This window comes from Anabrus simplex, chromosome 10 (assembly GCF_040414725.1).
Source record: "Anabrus simplex isolate iqAnaSimp1 chromosome 10, ASM4041472v1, whole genome shotgun sequence".
Lineage (NCBI taxonomy): Eukaryota > Metazoa > Arthropoda > Insecta > Orthoptera > Tettigoniidae > Anabrus > Anabrus simplex.
Genome location: NC_090274.1, coordinates 34,096,730 through 34,122,679, shown reverse-complemented (window position 1 = coordinate 34,122,679; position 25,950 = coordinate 34,096,730). Strand labels below are relative to the sequence as shown.

The 25,950-nt window shown below is 39.4% G+C and overlaps 1 protein-coding gene across 1 annotated transcript in view; it reads left to right on the top strand.

Annotated features, from left to right (window-relative positions):
* LOC136881783 (phosphatidylinositol phosphatase PTPRQ) overlaps positions 1-25,950 on the top strand; it is a 153,892-nt gene that overhangs the window by 31,436 nt on the left and 96,506 nt on the right. The window contains exons 5-8 of the mRNA XM_067154221.2: positions 1,926-2,066; positions 2,206-2,340; positions 14,577-14,707; positions 23,783-23,978. Coding sequence (XP_067010322.2) covers positions 1,926-2,066; positions 2,206-2,340; positions 14,577-14,707; positions 23,783-23,978 — 603 coding nt within the window. The remainder of the gene's footprint in view (positions 1-1,925; positions 2,067-2,205; positions 2,341-14,576; positions 14,708-23,782; positions 23,979-25,950) is intronic.

Here is a 25,950-nt window from a genome sequence, read left to right as displayed (position 1 = left end):
CGCCATCTTACTAATGAACTGTATTATTAAACTCTTCTTCCTGCCCCCTGGTGGTCAAGTACTAAATAAAAACAGCTGAAGTACATGCTACGTGTCCCACACAAACACTGCAGTCCAGTCTGGCGCCAAGAAAATGTCAAATAAGCTCAGACATAAATAAAATACGAACTCGCACAATTGTGCGTACACGGTCTGAAAGGGATAGAATTTCTTTCAGGGGGCCCAATTTTGATTTTGTGCCAGAGGGCCCGTAACAAATTCAAATTTGTTATGCCTCTGAAATATAGTCACATTATCATAGTAGTATTATTTTATTTTACACCCACATTGGAGCACTTTAATCAATCCATATACATTTAACTCTTAAGAGTATTAACTACAAATTTGGCTTATGTTTTTTCTTCTGCTCTCAGAACTTCTTCATTCTTTCTGACCTGGCTGCCCTTTCTGAGTCAGTTATGGTGTACTGTTTGCATGTAAAAGTTTTTTGTTTAAGTCTCAAGTCTCTGTTTCTCAGGATCCTCTTCTCTTCTCTTCTCTTCTCTTCTCTTCTCTTCTCTTCTCTTCTCTTCTCTTCTCTTCTCTTCTCTTCAGTTTGCTGCATTGCAAGCCTAACTCATCTAAATCATCTTGGACTTCTTTGAACCAATTATTCTTGGTTTTACTTTTCCAAAAGTAGTTGAAAACATGTTTCAGTATCCTGGTTTCTGGTAGTCTTCATATGTGGCAGAAAAATGCAACCCTCCTTTTCTGCATTGTGTCTATTATTGACTCAGTTTACTCGTATACAATTTTATTAGGTAATAATCGCCATTGTCCATCTACTTGGTTTTGTTGTTTATGATGGTTCTAAGGATTCTTCTTTCTGTCTTCTGTAGTTTATCTGTTGTTGATTTGGTGTTCAAATTGAATGGTATTTCACTAGCATAATGCCTTTGCTGGCGAGATGTAGTGTTTACAGTGCACTATGCCTTCTGGTATGGGCTATATCAAATTTGTTACTTTCATTGACCTGTCTCAGTCTCATCCTTGGCTTTGACAATATGAAAGTGACTGAGGTATGAGAGATGCTAGTAATACCATTGCTTATGCAGCCAGTCCCTGTTATGAATGGTATGAAGATACCACTCATAGGGTCGGTTGGTGCATGCATTTCAGTGGGCTTGGCAGACTGATATGTAATAGCAGTGGCTGGCTCGGTGAGGAAAGCAACGGGAAACTACCGCACTCCTCATTTCCCTAGTACGCCTCTTCAGTGACACCTAGGCTATTTATGACAGCTGTTGGCAGAGCTGCAGAGGATCAAACCAGCCTTCGGGCTGAATACCCAACGTACATCACTAGCATAGGTTGCTTCAAGTTTAATAATGGAGTTGTAGTGTTTGAATTTTGCATTTATCGAGAGAAATTTCTTCTTGTAGGTTGGCCAAGTGATATGTTGTGCTTGTTTCAATTTAGTTGTTCTATTTTCTACTGATACTTTCTCGTTTAAGTTCCAAGTAATAATCTCCCCAAAATACTTGAATTTATTTACAATCTTAATTTGTTAGTTATTATTCAGTGTGATAGTTGGTGTTTGAACCTTGAAGGATGACATCATTTCCGACTTTTCAAATGAGATTTGTAGTCCGACTTTTGCTGCTATATTTTTGAGTTCTTCCACACTATTTGCGATCAGCGCAAGGTCATCTGCAAATGCCAGGCAGTTGAGTTTGATATTTTTGCCAATCTTGATGTTTGGTTGGCATTTCTTAGTTCATTCTTGCATGATTTTCTCTAGTGTGCAATTAAATAGTAATGGTGAGAGACCATCACCTTGTCGAAGTCCAGTCCGGATTTCTATCATAGTATTATTAGAATGTGGATAAGTTCATATTTGTCTTCTATGTATCACTAGTTACCACCGCATTTTCATCTTCCTACAGCTTGTGGAGAAAACCATTTCGGCCAGGACTGTGGAGGTCGCTGCAGTAATTCCCAATATGGCTGTAGAGGTGTGATGTTATGCACCCCACACAGTAACTGCTCGTGTGCAAGCGGATTCTCTGGACTTAGCTGTAATGAAAGTAAGTAAGTAAGTAAGTACAGTAAGTATATAATAATAATAATAATAATAATAATAATAATAATAATAATAATAATAATAATAATAATAATAATAATAATAATAATAATACACTATCTAAATATTAAATCTTTCTCCAGGTTGTCCTCCAGGTAAATTTGGAGGCGACTGTCATCAGCAATGTGGCCATTGTTTAGAAAATGACTGCAATATCTACACCGGCCACTGTCCTCGGGGTTGTAAGGCTGGGTACTATCCACCGCAGTGTCAACATCGTAAGTTTAAAAAAAAAAACTATTTATTTGTTTCATTTACAACAAAAGAAACATAAATCATACATATAGTAAAACCTGTCTTAAACGGACAGTCTCATCATCTTCCTGCATATTAGCAGGGTCCATTTGTTGGACATTCATTTCCATTGAGACTGATCCAAGGCATCTTCTGAGGTGGCGTTCAGATATTCAATGTCCTTGATGGAATCCACCCACAATCTTTTTTTTTTTTTTTCAGTCTACCACAGATTTGTTAAGAAGAAACTTGACTTAATCATAATTTATAAGCTTATCCTTATTGATTATGTAATTTAACAAATATAGCATTAGTGGCTGCTCCTCCTAATCAGTACAATTCAAACTGGTACACAGTAATATATTAAATATACACATGATTCTAGTTTTGGCCCTGATATCTTGGGCCATCTTCAACCATACAACCATAATAATATTAACCCTTTAACCGCCAACGTCCAATTGATTGGACATTCCAGAAAAAGTAATTTCCAAGTTATTTATTCGTTTTAATAATGTATAATACATGTTTTGGACTAGTTTTGGATTAATAAGACTATATACAACAAGTTTAGTTGAGGAACTTGCTGCCGAGTGGCTTGGTGGTCAAGCGTCAATTCGGCTCCCGCGGGCGGGTAACGAACCCCTCACTATCTTACCAAAAGAAAAAGGAATGCAACTGTTCCGTATTCAGAAAGAGTAGTACTAGTCAAGGTGGTAAATGGAAAAAAGACCAGATACATTTGTAAACAGTGTAAGAAGAGTGTACACCCTTTGTGCCTCCCTAAGCACATTTGCTAGAGCACGTCATAAACGTGTGTAAGTATTAGTAAATAATTTCTTGTATTATATTTTTAAGGCAAAAAGTGAATTTTTGAGCGTTAAGCATGTGTGAAATATACATTAGCAGTAATGTTTTACTTAAAACGAACCCGGAACTGCAGCATTTGCATATAATGTAAGATTAGAAAATTTCACGTTAATGTAATAATAATAATAATAATAATAATAATAATGATAATAATGACAATAATAACAATAATAAAAATTTTGTAACTGTAATATTGTATTATTTATATATAGCATAGGAAACACCACCTCTCTAAAATAATGCAGCTTTTGATAGTAAAAGTATTTTTTCTTACCGCTTTTTGGTCATGAAATACTTTTTTTTTCAAAGGAAGGAAATATTTATTTGAATTATCACTTGATAAAATAAAAATTTTAAAAATAAAGGTGCATTAATTTACATCAATAAAATGTCCGAAGCATTACCTTCGAAACAAAAAAATTCCCATTCAATTTACATAAGTTGAACAGAAGTTATTATTAATAATTTACTGCAAGGTAAAAAGTGCTCAATAGGCCTTGGCGGTATAGGACATGGACACCGCGAATGAGGCTGGCAGTCAAAGGGTTATAAACCAATTACCTGTACAAATATCTTACAAATTATACACATAATCATCTTGTCAATTGTTCTTTGAGTGCATTGATGCACATTGAATAAAACATAAGTCTACACTTGTTGTTTTAAAATAACTTGCACACGTTAAAATTCTTATAAAGCTAATGTAAGTAGGGTTGACTGACTCTATATGTCTAATCCGTGGGCCTATTTGGTACGGTGAATACTTGTTACCTTTGTCATCTTTTGCATGATTTTTATTCCTGGATTGATCTGAATTTGTACTTCCTTGACTAGAACAAAAATCTAACTATGACATAAATTTGCTACATACATTAGCAGGGTAGATAATATCCCCTCCATCAGTACTTCAACAATAATAATATCATCCATGTTCTGTTTGTGAGTTCGTGATGCGGTTAGGGTCGTGCAGCTGTGAACTTATATTCAGGAGATAGTGGGTTCAAACCACACTGTCTGTAGGAATCGGCTCTTCCAAGGATTTGGCCGCTTACGTTTAAGAACCATTCTGCTAATAGTTTTACGCTCCCTTTTAGTGGAGGATGCCATGATGGATAGGTTGCAGCAATGTTGGGTGGGAATTTCCAAGATTTGATCCAAACCGCTATGATCTTGGTATCAAAACCAGGTAGAACATTGATTTTTGGTTTGGTGGAGACAGCCTCAGAAGTTCATCTCTGAGGAAGAGGTTGAAGTGCATGAGGAGATGTCTCCACCTCCTAGAGCCATCGTGAATAACTATCGAGCAACAAAACCGGTGAGCAAACTAACACAGAAACACACAGCAACAAAGTGACAAGAAATCACAAATTAGTGCACCAGAAAGGATATTAAAAAGGCTACAGATGCACCGCAGTGCCCACAAAAATCACCCAATCTTGCCCGTCTCAGCAGGAGATTGTTGTTGTTGCTGTTGTTGTGAACATGTAATTGCGAGCCCCAGAGCGAAAACTATGCTCTTTTACTTGTCTCCTTCCAAGGAGAACCTGACGAGTCGGAAAGTCACCATTACTTGAACTGACGGGAGAAAACGATCCGTTTTGGAGGTTGAAGCCTAGCAAATAAGGAAAGAAACCCCCCTCATCGCTAAAATGTTTGTTATGAATTTTTTTTTGCTATTTGTTTTTTAATAAATAATAATAATGTTATTTTCTTTACGTCCCACTAACTACTTTTACGGTCTTCGGAGATGCCGAGGTGCCGGAATTTAGTCCCGCAGGAGTTCTTTTATGTGCCAGTAAATCTACCGACACGAGGCTGTCGTATTTGAGCACCTTCAAATACCACCGGACTGAGCCAGGATCGAACCTGCCAAGTTGGGGTTAGAAGGCTAGCACCTTAACCGTCTGAGCCACTCAGCCCGGCGCTATTTGTTTTACATCGCACTGACACAGATAGGTCTTATGCCGACGATGGGACAAGAAAGGCCTAGGAATGGGAAGGAACCGGCCGTGGCCTTAATTAAGGTACAGCCCCAGCATTTGCCTGGTGTGAAAATGGGAAACCATGGAAAACCATCTTCAGGGCTGCTGACAGTGGGGTTTGAACCCACTATCTCTCGGATGTGAGCTCACAGCTGTGCGCTCCTAACCGCACGGCCAACTCGCCCAGTTTACAAAATGTAAGGGAGGTTCCTCTCTTCATAAGAAAACGTTCCCTTTCAGGGAATTTCTATGTCAAGTTAATGGAGGGTAATGTTGAATTTAGAAAAGACTGAAAGATTTATAATTATGGGATATAAGAGAGCCAAGGACCTTGGAATTTGAAGAGAGTATTGGGCTTCTTGGTCCTTATAACCCATTTTAGCATACAGGTGCCTGGATCATTTGGCTGGGCAGAGCCTTTGTCATCTTAATAATTTTATGTATTTTTATTTGAGATCCAATTGTCAGAATATGCAAATCTTTTCATATCTCAATCATGGAGCATAACATGTTAGGGAGTATGAAAAAACCCAGCAGAAATGCACTCTGCCACCAGCAAGGGAAGTAGATCTGAATGTTATTTTTTCTGAAGCTCTGGGAGGCACCCCCACTCCCACCTTGAACCCTACTCCCCCACCAGCATATCTTACGTGTGACCTCTTGGGCCTGAGGGATGTTATTGACCTCGGCAAGCAGCAATCAGCTTCATGATCCATTTGATAAATTAAAATTAAATACATATTCCACCTTCTTCTTTCTTCTTCTTCTTCATCCATTCCCTTACTCCCTCCACCTTACTCGATCTTTTCACCACTCCTCTTCTAGTACTCTATTGCTATCGACTCCTCTATTTGCAATACAGTCCACAACAGAGCTCAGTCTCATCTTAGGCCATCCTCTAGGCCTCTTTGCAGTATCTGTATCCATGAATTTTCTGTTTGGTATTCTCATCATGTGTCAATAATAAATAATAATAATAATAATAATAATAATAATAATAATAATCGTATGGCCTCAGCTACCGTGTGCAGACATTTCGATTTGACGCCATCTGGCTGTCTGCTCGTCAATTTCGACGTTCCGTTTTACTCTAGGTCCGCTAGATGGCAGACAGAGTAAACCGGATCTCTCTTGGGCGTCTATGGCTGAGATTTAATTAATTTTGTCGGGTAAATACCAAATGTATCACCAGAGATCTTTTACATGCCGACATCGTACGACATGGAGTGTCGAATGGACTTTTTTCCGCCCTTCAAAAATCCGACTACCTCTGCCGGGTTTGAACCCGCTATCTTGGGATCTGGAGGCCGACACTCTACCACGGATCCATTTTAGCTTTGCTATATCAATCTCTTCTTGAAGTTCACACACTCCCATGCTTCCCCTTATTTCCTCATTTCGTATTCTATCTCGTCTTGTCTTTCCCTATATGCTCCGCAAGAATCTCATTTCAGCTGCTTGTATTTTACTTTGGTTCCACTTAGTCAACGTCCAGGCTGCTGAAGCATAGGCGAGTATAGGTTTATAATAGGAAGAGTATAAAACCTTCTTGCATTTCATTGGCACATCTTTGTTCCATACAATGTTTCTAACACACTGGTAGAAACTTGCAGACTGCTGTATTCTTAACTCAATTTCTCCATCCAAATTTCCATCTTGTGACATCATGCTGCCCAAATATTAAAAAATTTTCACTACTTCAAGAGGCTCATTTCCTATTTTTATCAGTTCTCTGAATTTTCTGTTACCTCTCGTTATGATCAAAGTCTTACTTTTCGTAGTACTAATGTTCGTTCCAAAATTTCTTATCTCCTCATTCTATAAATCAACTGGGAGGCACCCCTGCTCCCACCTTATTGATACTATATATTTATGGACGAGAGTGATAAGAGAAAGAAAGCGACCCAGGAGTAGACGAGTATCAGAGGGGGAAGGAGGAAAGGAAACAAGTGAAAGAATAAGGGGCGCAAGACAAGGGGAAAGCAAGTTGAAGGCAGTACAGGGAGACATGTGGCTATATCTGGGAAATCTGACCCTGGAAACCACGGAAGAAGACATACCTAAGGGAAAATGTGGTGGTTGGAACAATAAACTGTCAAATGGTTAGTGACACCAATACCAGGAGAGCATTTAAAATGGGCATCCCAATGAAAGAACATGACAAAGTATATGAGGGGGCATTCTGGCGAAAGGACGTCATATGCCGGCCCTTTCAAGATCCCTGGAGGTAAGGAAAAGATCATAAGATGGAACCGGATCAAGTGAAAGTTCTCAACTGGAACATAGAAGGACTAGAAGGCGTATTAAGACAGATCCTGAGAGACATTTTCAGTGAGTTAGACATATGTATACTGACAGAGACATTACCATGGAATCAAAGTGTGAAGTGAAAGGATTCTATAACATCCACGCATTTGCGAGGAAAGGCGATAAAGGAAGGCCATCAGGTGGAGTAACATGCCTGATCAACTCGAAATTTACCCCCTTTGAAACAATTCTCAAGGAGGAGAATCAATTGGTGATTAAAACAAAAATAGGAACATTAGTGGGCGTATACTACAGACCAGAATACAGCACAATAGACATAGTAGATGGTATACAGAGAGCATTAGACACCATACAGGTGAATGAAAGAGAGATCATCGCGGGCGATCTGAACTGCCCAATAAATAAAGCAAATAACAAAGCGGAAGTAGTACTGGACTATCTGCTAGAGGAAGGGCTCACATTAGTGAACGACAGAAAGGCACTCGCATACATATGCCATAATGGAGGAAGCACTATAGACCTCACATTCACTAGAGGCTTCAATGCATTGGAACATAACGTCCTAATAAGAAATGAGGCAGCATTAATCAGGAAACATATACCAATAGGAACGACACTCAAGACAAACACCCGCATGAATAAACAGATAAAAACGTAAAGGATACAGAGAAGGTTGGACCCACATATGCTCCAGGAGAACACTGTTAAGATACCAAGCATACTACAAGACATCAGAGAGGGAAATCTGGATGAGGCCATAGCAAGAATAACGAAATTCATCGAAGAAGGAAGTGCAGCAAAGGAGGACACCAGGAAAGCGCAAAAATGGTTCGACAAGGAGTGTTACCTTGAAAGGCGAATTACACTAGAAAAATTGCACGTAGCTAGGAGAACGAAAGACAAAAGAGACCTGCAATGCTACCAGAGAGCGAGGAAGAAATTCAGGATGCTACTGAAGCTGAAAAAGTGGGAATTTAGGGCAAAGGAAGACAAAAAGCTTGTGAAAGACACTGAGAAGAACCCTTATAAGGCACTTAGACCATGGCAGCTGTGATTTCCTGCAGACATACCCACAGAAACCTGGGAGAATCATATGAGAGGTGTGCTAGCCCTTAAGGAAACCAGACCGAAGTTAGAGGAGAGGAAAGTGATAGAAAGAACTACAATCTTCACAAGTGAGGAAGTGAGAAAGGCCATCTCAACAAACAAGGTAAACAAGGCACCGGGAATGGATGGACTTTGCGCAGAACATCTAAAAGCTACACTACCATACCTAGAACCAGTGTGGACAATGCTAATGAACAAGTCCGTAAAATCCAGCAACATACCTAAGGTGCATGGCGGAAGGCAGTCATAAAGATGCTATAAAAGACAAGGGAACATGAGCAAACCAGAATCTTACAGAGGTATAGCCCTGGAATTGGTGGCATTTAAAATACTCACCAAACTATTAGCACAGAAAATAAGTAACCTGATGGAACCACTGTTACCTGATGAACAATTTGGATTCCGGAAAGCGAGATCCACCCTGATAGCAGCGAGCTGTCTGTTAAAGGACATACAAGAAAGAACACAAGCCCACGGGAAGAAGTACGTAATCTTCATTGATTACACCAAAGCCTTTTACACTGTCAATAGAAGGAAATTAATCGAGAAACTGGATAGCCTCGTCGGACGCTCGGATATGATGAATTTAATAGCTAACATACTAGCGGCAAACCAAGTGCAAATCAGTGATGGGGTATCCCAATCAGACTGGATAGATCAAACCATCGGAGTGCTTCAAGGGGACCCATTGAGCCCTTTATTGTTCAATGCGCCGACCAAGGATCTCCCTACAAAAATCAGAGGGAGCACAATTTGTAAGCATATACATATATGCAGATGATATAGTAATAGCCGCTGATAACATAAAAGATTTACAAAACGGAATGGAGCTTATCACACAATGGGCAGATGACAACGAGCTAAGGATGAATCTAAAGAAGACAGAATTAATGGTATTCAGGAGAGGAGCACGCTTATCGAAAGGGGACTACATTGTACACTGACTGACAGTGACACAAGGAGGAGTGGTTCGAAAGGGATGAAAGTTGGGGAAAAAACAGAGACGGCACGGATGAATAATTGATGTTTATTTCAAACCGATATGCAGGTTACACAATGCGCACGGCATCGACTCAGTAGGATGTCGGACCACCGCGAGCGGCGATGCACGCAGAAACACGTCGAGGTACAGAGTCAATAAGAGTGCGGATGGTGTCCTGAGGGATGGTTCTCCATTCTCTGTCAACCATTTGCCACAGTTGGTCGTCCGTACGAGGCTGGGGCAGAGTTTGCAAACGGTGTCCAATGAGATCCCACACGTGTTCGATTGGTGAGAGATCCGGAGAGTACGCTGGCCACGGAAGCATCTGTACACCTCGTAGAGCCTGTTGGGAGATGCGAGCAGTGTGTGGGCGGGCATTATCCTGCTGAAACAGAGCATTGGGCAGCCCCTGAAGGTACGGGAGTGCCACCAGCCGCAGCACATGCTGCACGTAGCGGTGGGCATTTAACGTGCCTTGAATATGCACTAGAGGTGACGTGGAATCATACGCAATAGCGCCCCAAACCATGATGCCGCGTTGTCTAGCGGTAGGGCGCTCCACAATTACTGCCGGATTTGACCTTTCTCCACGCCGACGCCACACTCGTCTGCGGTGACTATCACTGACAGAACAGAAGCGTGACTCATCGGAGAACACGACGTTCCGCCATTCCCTCATCCAAGTCGCTCTAGCCCGGCACCATGCCAGGCGTGCACGTCTATGCTGTGGAGTCAATGGTAGTCTTCTGAGCGGACGCCGGGAGTGCAGGCCTCCTTCAACCAATCGACGGGAAATTGTTCTGGTCGATATTGGAACAGCCAGGGTGTCTTGCACATGCTGAAGAATGGCGGTTGACGTGGCGTGCGGGGCTGCCACCGCTTGGCGGCGGATGCGCCGATCCTCGCGTGCTGACGTCACTCGGGCTGCGCCTGGACCCCTCGCACGTGCCACATGTCCCTGCGCCAACCATCTTCGCCACAGGCGCTGCACCGTGGACACATCCCTATGGGTATCGGCTGCGATTTGACGAAGCGACCAACCTGCCCTTCTCAGCCCGATCACCATACCCCTCGTAAAGTCGTCTGTCTGCTGGAAATGCCTCCGTTGACGGCGGCCTGGCATTCTTAGCTATACACGTGTCCTGTGGCACACGACAACACGTTCTACAATGACTGTCGGCTGAGAAATCATTCGCCAACGCCGTGTCCCATTTATCGTTTGCTACGTGCGCAGCACAGTGGCGCATTTCACATCATGAGCATACCTCAGTGGCGTCAGTCTACCCTGCAATTGGCATAAAGTTCTGACCACTCCTTCTTGGTGTTGCATTTGCTCTGTCAGTCAGTGTATGTGGGGGACATACATTAACACCGAAAAACCAGTTCAAATATCTAGGGATCACACTACAAGTCTCCGGGACGACCTTCTCAGTACACATAAAGAAGAGACTAGCTGCTGCACTTAGAAGCATAAGTGAAATCAAACATCTGCAAAAAATGTCACTGGAGACGGCCATGAAACTTTTCCAAGTCAAAGTGCTACCAATGCTCATATACGGTTTAGAAGTAATATAGGAGTATCTATCATATAAACAGCTACGAGAACTGGAAAGCATGAAACCGAGATACCTTAAGAGGGTCCTAGGGGTATCTAAATTCACCCGATCCCAGTACGTATTTGTGTTGGCCCGGGAAACCTTCTTGATAGAGGATTTAAGACTACAAATGCCTCTACAGCAAACTCCGGCATACGATGAACTGTTACGAGAACTACAAGAGAAAAGGGACTCGATCGAGGAAAGCTTTTACAGTACAGACGCAATGATAAATAAGGATTGGATGAAAGAGGAATATGAATTGAGATATTTGGTGACACACTTTGCAATACACGGCTTTCACCACCGTATCTGTGCCAAGAAATCCTACCACCGGGCCAGCCAGGAGTGTGTATGTGTATTGTTCAATGAACAGTGTGATACATATCACGTAATGAAGTGCAAGAAAAGAGTCTCTCTGAATCAGTTTTACTCTGTACAAAATTCTCCTTGAATGAATTGTAATTTACTTGGTGTAATATGCAAATTTTGCACATTGTACACAATAAAATTTATTATTATTATATTTATTGCCTTAAGCAATTTCTTCAGTTGGGTGTGCATATTTTGTTTTTATACAAACATCATCAGCTACAAGTGTCATTGCTTTGGTGAAAATAATAAAAATCCACTAACACATAGCTTTTCTAAAATAAGGAGTACCAAATTATTGCTGACCTTGGAGGGGTCCCACTGCCATTGATACAGCTTTGCTTCTTAGACTCCTTATTAACAAGATTACTGTTGCAATCTTTCAAGTTTACAATGATCATTCAACCGCAGGATATCCTTTGTTACCATAATTAAAAATTGAATTTTATGTTACGTAAAGAAACGCCACAAGTCATTCATTTAAGGAGTTATTCAAGAGATTCTCAACAACACAATGCAGCAAGAAAAAAAAAAAAAAAAAAAAGAAAAAAAGAACTGCTTCGATCTCTAGTAATTATGGAACGTAAGTTTTTACAAATAACTTCATTTTTATTTAACGTCAAAAACTTCATAACTGGTTCGTATTGAAAAAATATTTACATTCAAAAATAATATATTAAGTTGTATTGAACAGGTGGAGAATCCTACCTTTTATTTTTGAATGTAAAGAACTTTTTGATGAACTATCACAGCTTTTATTAAGAGCATTTGAAGTCCGTAGATACTAAAACAATTAATTCTACCACAACCAACCCCCCTTCCCTCTCCACTCCCCCCCTCTATAGCTCATTACATCATTACCTTAATAACCAATAGTTTCAAAGTTTTTAAGCATGTTTTTAGACAATTTTAGAAAAGCTATGTCTTAGTATATTTTTATTGTTTTGACCTAAGCAAGGATGTAGCTGATGACATTTGTATAAAAATGAAACATGTACTACTAACTGAAGAAATTGTTTAAGGCAATAAATATATAGTATCAATAAGGTGGAATAAATATTTAATTTTAATTTATCAAATACTCTGCAAGCAGATTAATGATGAAGACGAAAAGGAGTGGCGACAGTGTAGATCCCTGACAGATGCCAATTTTTGCACAGAAGTCATTAGAGGTGCCAACCGAGCATCTAATATGGCTGGTGGTGTTTGAGTAGAGCATTCAAATCAATTTGATGAGGAGCAGAGATTGCCATGTAAGTTAGTATGGGACATGGTTGAAGGCCTTCTCTACATCAAGGAAAGATAGATGTAATGGCTTTCTCTTCTCATGGTGTCTCTCTAGGAGAGTCCATGGGGGAAAAATGACATTTGTTGTGCCTGGAACCTTTGATGAATCCACACTGGTTGATGGTGAGTGTGACGATTCTGCAAAGGCGCTGGTCAAGAATTTTCTCAAAGATCTTCAAGGTGGGACTCAAGAGGCACATTGATCAGTAGTTTGAACACAAAAGCGGGATCCACCTTGTTCTTAAACCCCTTGACGCCTACTTCCATATGTCATAGATCTCCTTTTCTTCATACACTGCTGACTTCCATGCATGGTATAGACTCCTCCAGGTCTAACTTCATTTCGTTCTAGGTTGCGAAGTTTTAAAGTTATAAAGATGGAAATGATATATCTTTGAAGGTGAACATCTCTGCCTTCCTTGTATATAAAGTACACGAACCTTTTCTTGATACCAAGTTTTACGGGGGTGAGGAGGGAGCGCTCCTGGTTCCGGTTATACTGCCAACTGAATGGAAATGAAATCTGAATTGAATGAATGATCTGATCGATATGGATTTTCTAAACCTTTATTATCTTAAGCCAACAACTGTGCCACACACACATTATATAACATTTCTCGATGTGAATCTTGTTCCTAGCATGAATTCTATAGTTCGGTTTTGCTGTGTTAACAACAATAGTACCAGTACTTAACGTGTATGCCAGATGTCTCACGGCGATGCATAAGCGATTCATAGTTTGTGTGTCAAAGGTTGCCAATACGAATCTCGAAGATAACTGATGTCTACCAATTCAGCACTAGGGAGCTCAGGTATCACGAAAACGTTTGCGTATTGTATGAATCGGCTCAAATCAGTGTTTGAAATCAGAGAAGTGCTTGAAATAATCTGACGTCTTTCCGGTTGAGGGGATATAGATTTACATTTGTGCTGCATTCCAGTGGATATATATTTCAATACAGGATGTTTCCTAATGTAGATTGATAGTGTAAACTTCCATCTCTTCACTGATATGAATGTTGACATCATAATTATAGTGAGAATTCCTATAATTCTTTCAACGCCTTGAAACTTCTTGAGAATCGTTTTTACTTAACTTGCTGTCACTTGCATGGCGCAGAAGGATGACAGGGTGCAGTTTGAATGAAAGAGAAGTAATTAAAGGTTAATAAATCAGACAATAACACACTACACCAGACTGAACTGAACAAAGCGAGAGTGAATGCATAACGTAAGGAATGGGAAGGCATGGTTCGCATGGACGACAAAACACGCCAAAGTATATGCCCTCTTCCTCATGAACTAATCTTTCCATTAACTTGGATATTTGTGCTAAATGAAACTTTGAGCTATTGTTCCCGGTTCTTCTCTCAATGTTCTTGAGGCAACAATTACCCTAGTTTTCATTACAGTGTGAATCAATCCAGGCAAATACAAGAACGTCACTTTCATTCCATATAAAATGTGGAAGGTGTCTTTTCCAATACTACACTATAAAAGGTATATATATAGTCAATGAATGTAAACTACATTATTTCAAGTCTCTACGGTAAACATTTGAAAATAATCTGAGCTAAACTATTTTAACAGTGAAGTTTTAAAGAGATCGCTGTATTTTTCTTAGTGCTTGCACCTGAATCATCTCCATCCCGCTGGTAGAGTGGCACTCAAATGTCCCCCGTCGTTGAGGGGTTAAAATGGGTACTCTTACTCTCAATGTCCATTTAAATTGTCTTTGGGGACTGTATTTGTTACAGACTACACCTATCTGTTGGAGCCTCCTACCATAACCAACATCTCAATCATCAATGTCTCCATATCCTTCAGCCTGATGCCTGAAAAGCTGGCAGGAAGAGGTCACCCCACCTTCTACAACATCCAGTATAGGGTAAGAGTTGTGTACTTATTATCCAGGTTGTACTCCGTTCCTTTCTGCAAACAGTCCCACTTATCTATCATCCAATTTCAGGCCTCTTTCTTCATTATGTGAAATTAATAATCTTTCTCATTCATTGCTCAAAATAAATACCTCAACAATCATCATTCACCACTGATCTGCATTTAGAGCAATCAGCCAGGTGGCAGATTCCCTATCTGTTGTTTATGTAGTCTTTTATTAAATAATTGTAAAGAATCTGGAAAGATATTGAAAATCTTCCTTGGTAAATTACTCCAATCCCTAGCTCTTCTTCTTATAAATGAATATTTGTCCCAATTTGTCCTCTTGAATTTCAACTTTATCTTCATACTGACATCTTTCCTACTTGTAAATAATAATGTCATTTTCTTTACATCCCACTAACTACTTTTACAGTTTTTGGAGACGCTGAGGTGCCGGAATTTAGTCCCACAGGAGTTCTTTTTATGTATCAGTAAATTCGTATGATCCGCTGCTATACATTTTCTGTTCTCCTATATAGATGTGAAAGCTGGACTCTGGATCCAATCATAGAAAAACGTATTGATGCCTTCGAAATGTTCCTGTATCGCCGTCTCTTGCGGTTATCCTGGGTAATGAAAATCTCAAATGCCGAGGTCCTTCGTCGGATGAAAAAGCAAAAAGAACTACTGCTCACCATAAAACAGAGGAAAACGCAATATCTAGGACATATCATGAGAGGTGAGAGGTATCAGTTATTACAGCTTATTATTGAAGGGAAGATACAGGGGAAGAGATCTGTTGGGAGAAGAAGAAATTCATGGCTGAAAGACCTTCGAAGATGGCACTACTGTACTTCAGAAATGGCATTCCATTCTGCACTGTCAAGATCAGAGCTAGTTACGTGGATCTCCAACCTCCGCTCTGAGACGGCGTCTTAAGAAGAAGAAATCTACCGACATGGGGCTGAACACCTTCAAATACCACCGGACTGAGCCAGGACCGAAGTTGGGGTTAGAAGGCCAGCACCTCAACCGTCTGAGCCACTCAGCCCATCTTTTCTACTTTTAAAAACATCACTCAAACTTATTTGTCTACTAATGTCATTCCAGCCATCTCTCCACTGACAGCTCGGAACATACCGCTTATTACAAGTTGTCCATTTCATGACCGTATCGATGAATATAATCGATAATAAAGTATCGATTAGGTGGTTATTTTACTAACTTCTTGACATACCGCTTAGTCGAGCAGCTCATCTCCCTTCTCCCACGTCTTCCCAGCCCAAACTTTGCAACATTTTTGTAACGCTACTTTTTTGTTGTTGTCAGAAATCACCCAGAACAAACCGAGCTGCTTTTCTTTGGATTTTGCCAGTTCTTGAATCAAGTAATCCTGGTAAGGGTCCCATACACTGGAACCATACTCTAGTTGGGGTCTTACCAGAGACTTGTATGCCCTCTCCTTTACATCCTTACTACAAACCTTAAATATCCTCATAACCATGTTTAGAGATCTGTGGTCTTTATTTACAATACCGTTTATTGTATTGCCCCATTGAAGATCTTTCCTTATATTAACAGCTAGGTACTTACGAAGGTCGATCAAATACAAACAGGATTTTCGTTCCTGAACATCAACAGTTGGTAGGACTGGCTTCGCGCTTCTGCTATGCTTAGGTGGGACCGTTAGGAGCGGGGAGAGCATGCTGTTAGATATTTCCCGCCGTTTCATAAGTAACGCTCACAGTGCCGGAATAGCAGATGCACCCCTCTACTGTGCAACGCATAATTATAAAATTTCTTGCTCGTGAAGGAGTTACAGCGGCGGAAATTTGCCAGAGATTGCCTGCACAGTTCGGTGATCAAACATTGTCAAGGATGCGTGTGTTTACTTGGCATAAAAGTTCAAGGTAGGATGAGAATGTGTGGAAAATCAGCAACACGATCGCCATCCTCGGACCAGCATTACAGACGAAAACATTTGTGCAGTTAAAGACATTATTGATGATGATCAACGAGCGAGAGTATCAGAAATTGCAGAACAAGTCGACATCAGTAATGGGAGGTGTCAAGCAATCATCACAAATGACCTACAGATCCGTGAAGTGTGTTCCAGATATGTCCCTCGCCTTTTGAGCAAAAATCTCAAGTTGAGACATTTGGAGGTCTGTCAGAGGCTTACAGCAAGGTTTGCCGAAGAAGGTGATGCATTTTTGAGTTGGATTATCACCTGCAACAAAACATGGGTCCACCACTACACTCCCGAATCCAAACAAGCCAGTAAGGAGTGTCAGAGGAAACGGAAAGCAGCACCAGTGGAAGGCAAGACTGGACTGTCAACTGGCAAGGTTCTTGGCAACCTTTTTTTTTTTTTTTTGATCGGTGAGGCATTTTGCTGATTGGTTTTTGTGCATGAACAATGCACAATCAATGCTCCTTACTACTGCGAGCTGTTGAGGAAGGCGAGGGTTGCATATCGCCGCAAAAGACGAGATCAACCGATTCGGCAGGTCATCCTCCTCTATGACAATGTGTGGCCCCATACTGCAGCTCTAACTGTCTCCAAGCTACAGGAAATGCATTGGACTACACTTTATCATCCTCCTTACAGTCCGGACTTATCACCCTGTGATTTCCATTTGTTCGGACTGCTTAAAGAAGCTCTAGGAGGGCAATGATTTGAAGATGACAAGAGTGTGGAAGACTTTGTGCACAACTGGCTGGTGACACGACCCTGTTCTTTTTATGATGAGGGCATCGAAAAGCTGACCATACGCTGGGACAAATGCATTTCCAAAGCAGGAAACTATGTGGAAAAATAAATTGTAATTGCCTTGTGTTTTTCAATAAAAGTGTTAAAAAAAAAAATAAAAAGCCATTTATATTTGATTCCCCCTCATACAATGATCCCCAAGAGGAACTTCCACCCCATCAACACAGTAATTAAAACTAAGAGGAGTTTTCGTATTTGTGAAACTCACAACCTGACTTTTAACCCTATTTATCATGATACCGTTGCGTACTGTCCATCTCACAACACTGTCGAGATGACCAGATATGTCCTCCTTTTACTGGACATGTCCTGCATTTTAACCATCAGTCAAGTGCCCAGAAGGAAATTTCAATAATTCCAAAATATTCCACATTTTGGAAAAAATAGAATTCACCTACTGGCAGTTTGTCATATATGCTGCAGGTCTTCTTAAAGTAAGCTTGCTCTTACAAATTATGCCGAAAGTTTCTTTAATTTTCTTTTGTTGAAAACTCAGTTATTTACAAGATTTTGGAAAACATTTTACATTGATGTATCAATTATATCGTGTAGCGATCCGAGAAAGAAATAACTGGGAGATAATGAATACCGGAGTAAGGAAAAATCAGTAGGATGAAGTCTGACCACTACCTCATTGAAATTAAATGCTGATGGATACCGAACAAAAACTAAGAAAAGCAGGACCATGAATTCTCACAGAATTGGCTGAGAACTACTGGACAAACACAGAGATGATCACATGAAGAACTTGGCGGTGATGTGTAAGCGGGAGAAATGACAAGACAGCGAGTTGAAAATAGGTGAGAAAGAGGAAATGGTGAGGTACTTCAAGGTCTTACTAAACACTAAACGAGTTGCCACTAACAACAAGAGAAGGAAGGATAAGTGGTGGTTGAATGAATGCAAATACAAGTATGAAGGATGAGTTTTACACCTAATCAATACTTTTTTTTTACAAAATGTTTAAAATTATCTGCATTAAAACAGTACATACTTGTGTTCTTAAATTATCAATACGGACAATGAAGCTGATAGACTATAGTGAATGCGAATATGCAGTCGAGTGCAGGAGGAAGGCATTGGTAAAGTGGAGGAACAGCAAGCAATAAGACGACTTGTTAACATTTGAAACAGAATAAGAACAGCTGCCAGGACCATAAGGAATGCACGGAGAGAGAGATTGGAAGAAGCTGATCAAAGCTTCAAGAAAAACAAATTACAAACCTTTTTCAGGGAAATGAAAAACAGGATGGAGGGTTACAAGGCAAGAGAACCTTTTGTGAAAGGACAAGACGGAGAGTTGAAAATAGGTGAGAAAGAGGAAATGGCGAGTTACTTCAAGGTCTTACTAAACACTAACGCACCTATAAGAGGGATGACACTAAAGTACACCAAAGACATCAACCATAATCGTGCACCCACCAGAATAGAAGTGGTGAAGGCAATTAAGGATCTCAAGAACAAGGTGGCAGGTAGTGATTGTATCTGCACAGAGGAGATCAAATGGGGTGGTCGAGCAATGGAAGACAGCATGTTCAACATAACGAACATTTGGATGAAAAAGAAGATAACCCAATGAACGGAACTAAGCCAATTCATAAGAAAGGCGATAAAAAGATACTGGATAACCACAGAGGCGTCTCACTACTGAACATTGGATACAAGATTCTTTCGAGATTATTATTGAACAGAGTGGAAGAACAGCTTGAATCAAGCATAGCAGAATATCAAAAGTGGTTTCAGGAAAGGGAGAAGGTGTATAGAGCAGAATTTTGGGCTCAAGAGGATAATAGAACACAGGTATAGGAAAGGAAAAACCATGATAGTGACACTTTTAGATTTTGCCAAAGCCTACGACAGTAGACAGGAATACAATACTGGAAATCCTGCGTGCCAGAGGACTGGATACAACATCATTTGCATTGTTGAGGGACCCTCTAGAGTTCACAACTGCCCAAGTTAGATTCCAAAATGCATTGTCCGACAGCTTCAAAATTAAAACAGGAGTCCGACAAGGTGATGGATCACCAATACTGTTCAACTTGGTTCTGGATGGAGTGTTGAAACAATGGAGACAGTTGAACAAAACCATGGGTATCAAAGGTGTACAGATTGGATACAAGATCAAACACAACACCACAATGGACTGCTTGGCCTTCGCAGATGATATGGCATTGCTACACGAAAAGCAAGAATATGCGATGGTGGTAGGAAACCTAGCCGAGATTGCGGTGAATGTTGGCCTGATGATAGTATACAAGAAGACTAAGATGATGAATGCAAAGTCCAACTGGAAGGTTGGAGATCAAGTAGTGGAGATAGCCAACAGCTTCCAGTACCTAGGTGAGAATATAACAGACAAACTACAGAATAATAAGAGTGTGGGAGACAAAGCACAATTCCTACAGAAACTACGGTTCACTGCCAAGACAATTTAGGGAAGAAGAACCTATCAAGGAACATTTCTATGATGCCCATCCAGAACACTGCATTGTACACTACTGAGACCATGACGTTGGGCGAAAGAGCTTGTATTCAATTGGAAAAGGAGGAAAGAAAGATCTTGAGATATATGGGGTACCAAAAAGCTGGATGAAATATGGGTGCATAGATAAATTGAAAGAAAAGAATTTCATTTTTGTCCGTACTGAACTGAGATTACAATTAAATTAATAATACATTTATTCATCTTCACATCAAGATTTTAAAGACATTTAAAACCTAGTACTTTATACTCTAGTGTTATATAGCTTCACACAAACTTTTATCTTGAAAAAATCTTTATATCTTCTACGTTACTTGTTATTCATCTGTGCATTGCTTTTATCTTGTACCTTTTAAACGATCAGCTGATGATGACCCAGATCTGGAGTTGAAACCGTACCATTTGTGATTGAGCTGTGATGTAACCTCACATTACTAAGTGTTATTGTATTGAACCATAATATATTATTAATTTAATTACATAGATAAAGGCAGGAGCTATATGAGAAAGTAAAACCAATTTCACTTGTATTACAGAAAAGTAGGTTGAGTTTTGTGGGACATTTGATGAGGATGGATAACTTCAGGCAGCTGAAATGAAATTCCTACGCACTATGATCCAGAAAACCAGGAAAGACAAGATTAGGAATGAGAAAATTAGAGAAGAAGTAGGAATAGACAATTCTCTCCTAAATAAGATTCAGATATCAAGACTGAAGTGGTTTGGTCACATGAAGAGGATGCCAGTAAACAGAACTGCAAGGAAGGAATTTGACAGAAAGGTAGAAGGAAGACGACCCGTGGGAAGGCCACGAAGGAAATGGATAGATTTAGTTAAGAGCGATGTAATGCTGAGAGGTCATGATTGGGACAAGTTGGTGGAGGAAGAATGGTACAAGGACAGGATGAGATGGAGGAGGCTCATATACCACACCCAGGAAACTGGAGATGGTTTAGGATGATGATGATGATGATGATGATGATTTGATGAGGATGGATGACAACAGGTTGACAAAGAAGATATCGAATGTGACATGCTTAACAGAAAATAACTGAATGAAGGAAGTTAGAGAGGAGTGGAAGGCTATTGGCATAATAGGTACATAGCCACTAAGAACTGTGCAGGATAGATCTGTTCAACAAAAAGCTTGTTAAAAGTTACAAATGGACTGATACTAAGATCATAATCCAAATCATAGAAGCAGAGAGAAATAGGGAGAGTCAAAGTATGGAGAGGTATTGGGAAGAACGAATGATCTGCATTGCTGTTATCCAGATGGCAGATACCTTATCAGTTGTTACCTAGCCTTCTCTTAAATGTTTCCAAAGAACTTGGAAATTCATCAAATATTTCACTTGATAAATTATTCCAATCTCTTACTCCTAGTTCTAAAAATGAATATTTGCCCCAATTTGTCATCTTGAATTTCAACTTTATCTTCATATCATAATCTTTCCTATTTTAAAAGCTTCTCTCATGCTTATTCACCTACTATTGTCATTCCACACCATCTCTCCACGGGCAACTGAAAACATTTCGCTTATTACAGATTATAAATCTCGTGTTTGATCCATATTGACTCTTGAACTTTTTTAAAAATTGTCATATTGTGTTTAATTACCCTGCTAGTCAATACAATGGAGGACATCATAAAGGCGACACTCCGGAGATAATAATGGCGTTAATGGCATGTGGCCTCCGAAGAGGCCGAGTGCAGGTCTTTCGGGTTGACGCCGCACAGGCGACTTGCGCGTCTATGAGAATGGGGCCCTACCTGTGATGAATTCTAATGTTGAAGACAGCACACACACCCAGCCCCTGAGCCATTGGAATTAACCAATAAAGGTTAAAATCCCCAACCCGGCCGGGAATCGAACTCGGGACCATAGGCCAGCACGCTAACCATTTAGCCATGGAGCCGGACACTCCGGAAATACAAAGATATTTTTACCTAATGCATAGATTTTCATGAAATTTTGTGGGAATGTCACCTACATAAAAGTAAAGATATCACGAACATTTCTTTCATATACAAATAATAATTTTTCCAAAATAAATTTGTTCTTTTGACATTTTTTATTCCATTTCTTTCATGAAATTTAATTAACATGTTGATGTAAATTCATAATTAGGTAGATAATACGTCTTTTAAAAGCACTACATATCAATTTTTCTGTAGATGATTTATATAAGGAGATATATCGTACTAAAGTTTGTGTAATTTTTACGTTGTAAAATTTTGGACTTAAAAGTCCTTTCTACTTGAAAAAATTTTGCAATAAAAAATTCCACATGCAGGTTTCTTACTATAGCTATGATACATACACCTGACAAATTTTATTACATTTGGCAGAATATTATGGGAGAAAAATGGGATTGAAATGTAAAATTACAATTGGCAAACAAAGCATTATTACAGTGATATAACTGTTTGAATTCAGTGGAATAACTTCGTGACAAGAAGAAAGAAAATCATTTCAATTTCAGTCATTAAAAAAAAATTCAGCAAAATATCGATGTTTATCTCCGGAGTGTCTCCTTGAGGTAAGTATTAAACAGAAACAAACATAAATATTCTAAATATTTGAGTGTGATTTGATAGAATCTGCCCGTCTAGGAAGCCAAGAATAATGGCCGAGAGGATTTGTCGCGCTGACCACACAACACCTCTTAATCTGCAGGCCTTCGGGCTGAGCAGTGGTAGCTTGGTAGGCCATGGCCTTTCGGGGCTGTTGTGCCGTGTTTTTTTTTTTGTTGATAGAATCTGATGATTTCTTTTTTTAATAGTATGTATTTTTATTCCTTGTTAAATAATTATTTTTACAGGTATGTTTTGTGTAATACACATATTTTACATTGCATTCAACTGAGTTGACACTGGAAAATATGACTTGCTTCTTAACAAACTGCAATAAGATAGCATAGTAACTTGTTTCAGTTTTTATTTTTTATTACCGTATTTATTTTAATTTTTTAGCCAACATAGGACTACTTAGGTTTATGGAGGTTTTTCTTCTTCTTTTTTTCAGCCCAATACTGTTTCATCCTTTCTGAATGTAATTTTCTTTCTGCTTCTGGAATCATTCTTCCTATTCTCTGCTTGTTGATGTTTGTCTGTAGTCTAGTGTGTTTATCTTTCAATATTTTGAGTGTATTTGTTTTGTATTTTAAATCTCCTATTGTAATATGCAACTCTCTCATGTCTTCTTTAAGTTCTGTGATCCATCTAATGTTATTCTTACTCTTACTCTTCTATAATTTTTCTATTATTTTTCTACTGATTCTATTTTCTGATGGCCGTATTAGATGGCCGAAGAATGATATTCGTGTCTTTTACATTGTGCTAGTCACAGGTTCTATTTCTTTACAAACTGTCTCATTGGTAGCTAGTCTCCAGACTCTGTTTACTTGATAATTTTTATTTAAACAGGTCCTCACTATTCTCCTTTCTAACTTAAGTACTCTATCTGTTGCAAATGTGTTTGTTGTTTTGAATAATGTTTCACTTGCGTATGTAATTTGTGGCTGGGTGACTGTTTTGTAGTGTTTCAATTTGGTTGCTATTGAGAGACACTTTTTATTATATGTATTCTTGGTAACATGCTGTGCTGTAACCAGATTATCTATTCTATTTTACCATGCTGGTTTTATTTTATGTTACACATGTTTTTGCTGGTTAAGTGTAAGGCAGGAATACGTGTCCCTAACTTTACCAGTTAAAATAAATCATATATCTATTTCCCATTTCATTTTGTACGCTTTGATTTGAGTACCCTGTATTTACAATAATTACTACATTAATTTAGTATTTCTCTTTGTAACAGATGCATCGCAACAAGTCCTGGGTGTTGGAGTCAAGCCATACCTTACCACAGAATGAAACGGAAGTCCATTACGATCTCTCAGGACTACACCCCACCACCAATTATCAGCTCCGAGTGGTCCTCGTCGATCAAGACGGCAACTTCTTTGATGACGACTATGCAATTCCATATACCAACTTCACAACATTCTGTTCTCGTGAGTGACACGTTCTATTATACGCTTTGTGGCAAAACAAACAACGCTGAAATTAATGCTAATCTTCTGTCCATATTTCTCTAACAACTAATTATTTATTGTGTATGATAGTTTGATGTATTTTGAATTAAGTGTTCTGTTGATATCTGCAATTATGGTTCTCGCAACAGAGGAGGAGTTCTTTATTCATCATCATCATGATTTTCTAGCTCCAGTTTTCCGGGTGTCATGTACAAGCACTCGCCACTTCTTCCTGTCAAAGTATAGTATCTGTTCTTCTATGTCCACCCACTTGGCATTCCTCTTTCTGACCTCCGAATTGACTGTGTCTGTCCATCAATTCCTCGGCATCCCTACTGGCCACTCCCCTTTCACTTCCTGGTCAAAGTACTTCCTTGCTCTTCTCGTTCTGTCCAACCTTATAACACATCCAAACCATAGTAGTCTGCATCTTCCTAAAAACTTGGTAAGAGTTATTTTGATGCCAATCTCCTTTCTTTTTGCTTCATTTCTAATCTTGTCTTTCCTGGTCTCTTGGTTCATTGTTCTGAAGAATTTAATTTCTGTTGACTGGATTTTACTATTAGCATTGTTATGCAGGGTACATATTTAAAGCCCATAGGTGACAACTGAAATGAAGTAGATATGAAACATGGTCACTGTTGCTTTCTGGGGGTATTTTATCATCCCAGAGTAGGTTTCTCACTTGAAAATAAAATTGAGAAGCTTTCTGAGTCCTATTTAAGTATTTATCTTTTGAAATGATAGTTCCAAGGCATTTGAAGTTAGAAATAGATTGTAACAGACTTCACTCCAGAAAAATGTTTGGCTCTGTGCCTTTCCTGTCGATAGTCATTTCACCAGTTTTTGTTTTGTTTAGTCCACGTTCTTTAAACTTGCCATTCCAAAGATTTAGTTTCTCGTGTACTTCCGCTTCATTTTCTCGTCAGATCAGCTGCAAATATTAAAAGTTTTAGGCTCTTTGCTGGATTTTATGATCCGATCAATGACAATGATTAACAGGAGTCGTGACAAGGCACTTCCCTGCTGGATTCTTCTTTTTGTTTCAAACAAATCCATCCCCTATTTGGACACAGCTAAAGCATTTTTGATAGATCATCTTTATCAATCACAAAGTTTTGCACACTTAAACCTTTTAGGCATTCCCAGACTTATCTCCCCAGGCACACTGTCATAGCCATTCTCAATGTTTTTATTGTGGAACTTTATTTCCGTTCATACGGAGTGGAGCGTGTATTACAGAACAGTACAAGGAGCGATTTAACAAAGGATGCACCAGGTGACAGAACAATGTTTGCTGTTGTTGTCATATGGAATCAGTTTTGTGTCAAAGAAAGGGAACAGCAGGGCGCCCAAGAACCGTCACCACAAACAGGAATCATGGGATGACTTTTCCAACTGGTGTTAGTCTCCAAAGCATAGTCTATGACGAACATTGCTGAAACTTGGTTTGAGCAGCAAGTCTGTTCGGCGGATGTTTAACCCATTCGCATACCAGTTTTCTATCTTTTTGCTTGCCCATGAGTAGTACATAATTTACGTAAGTCACAGATCATGTGAACTTTAATTTATTAGTTACAGCTGTCTCATGCAAATTTTAATTGGAATTTTAGGATTTTTTAGCATTTCAGTATTTTTATCTTGAATCGGCCAGGGATGTGCGAAGCTACGAGATGTTTACCACATTCATAATGGCTGTCACTTCTTTTCTTCTGTGTTATACTGCTAGTTCCAGAAAACAAATTTTTTTGTGGTTAGCTGCCCTTCCCTCTCCCCATTTTCCCACCTTTTTTTAGCACTACTAGCACCCGGCACTATAATATTATAGTCATCACTATCAAAATTTTCTTATTCAGCTTTCTCTGCTCTGCCATTGCTACTACCACTAAACAATTCTTTGCACAGTGAAGTTTCTGACCCACTTCAATTATCACTTCTGTTTTTTTAAAAA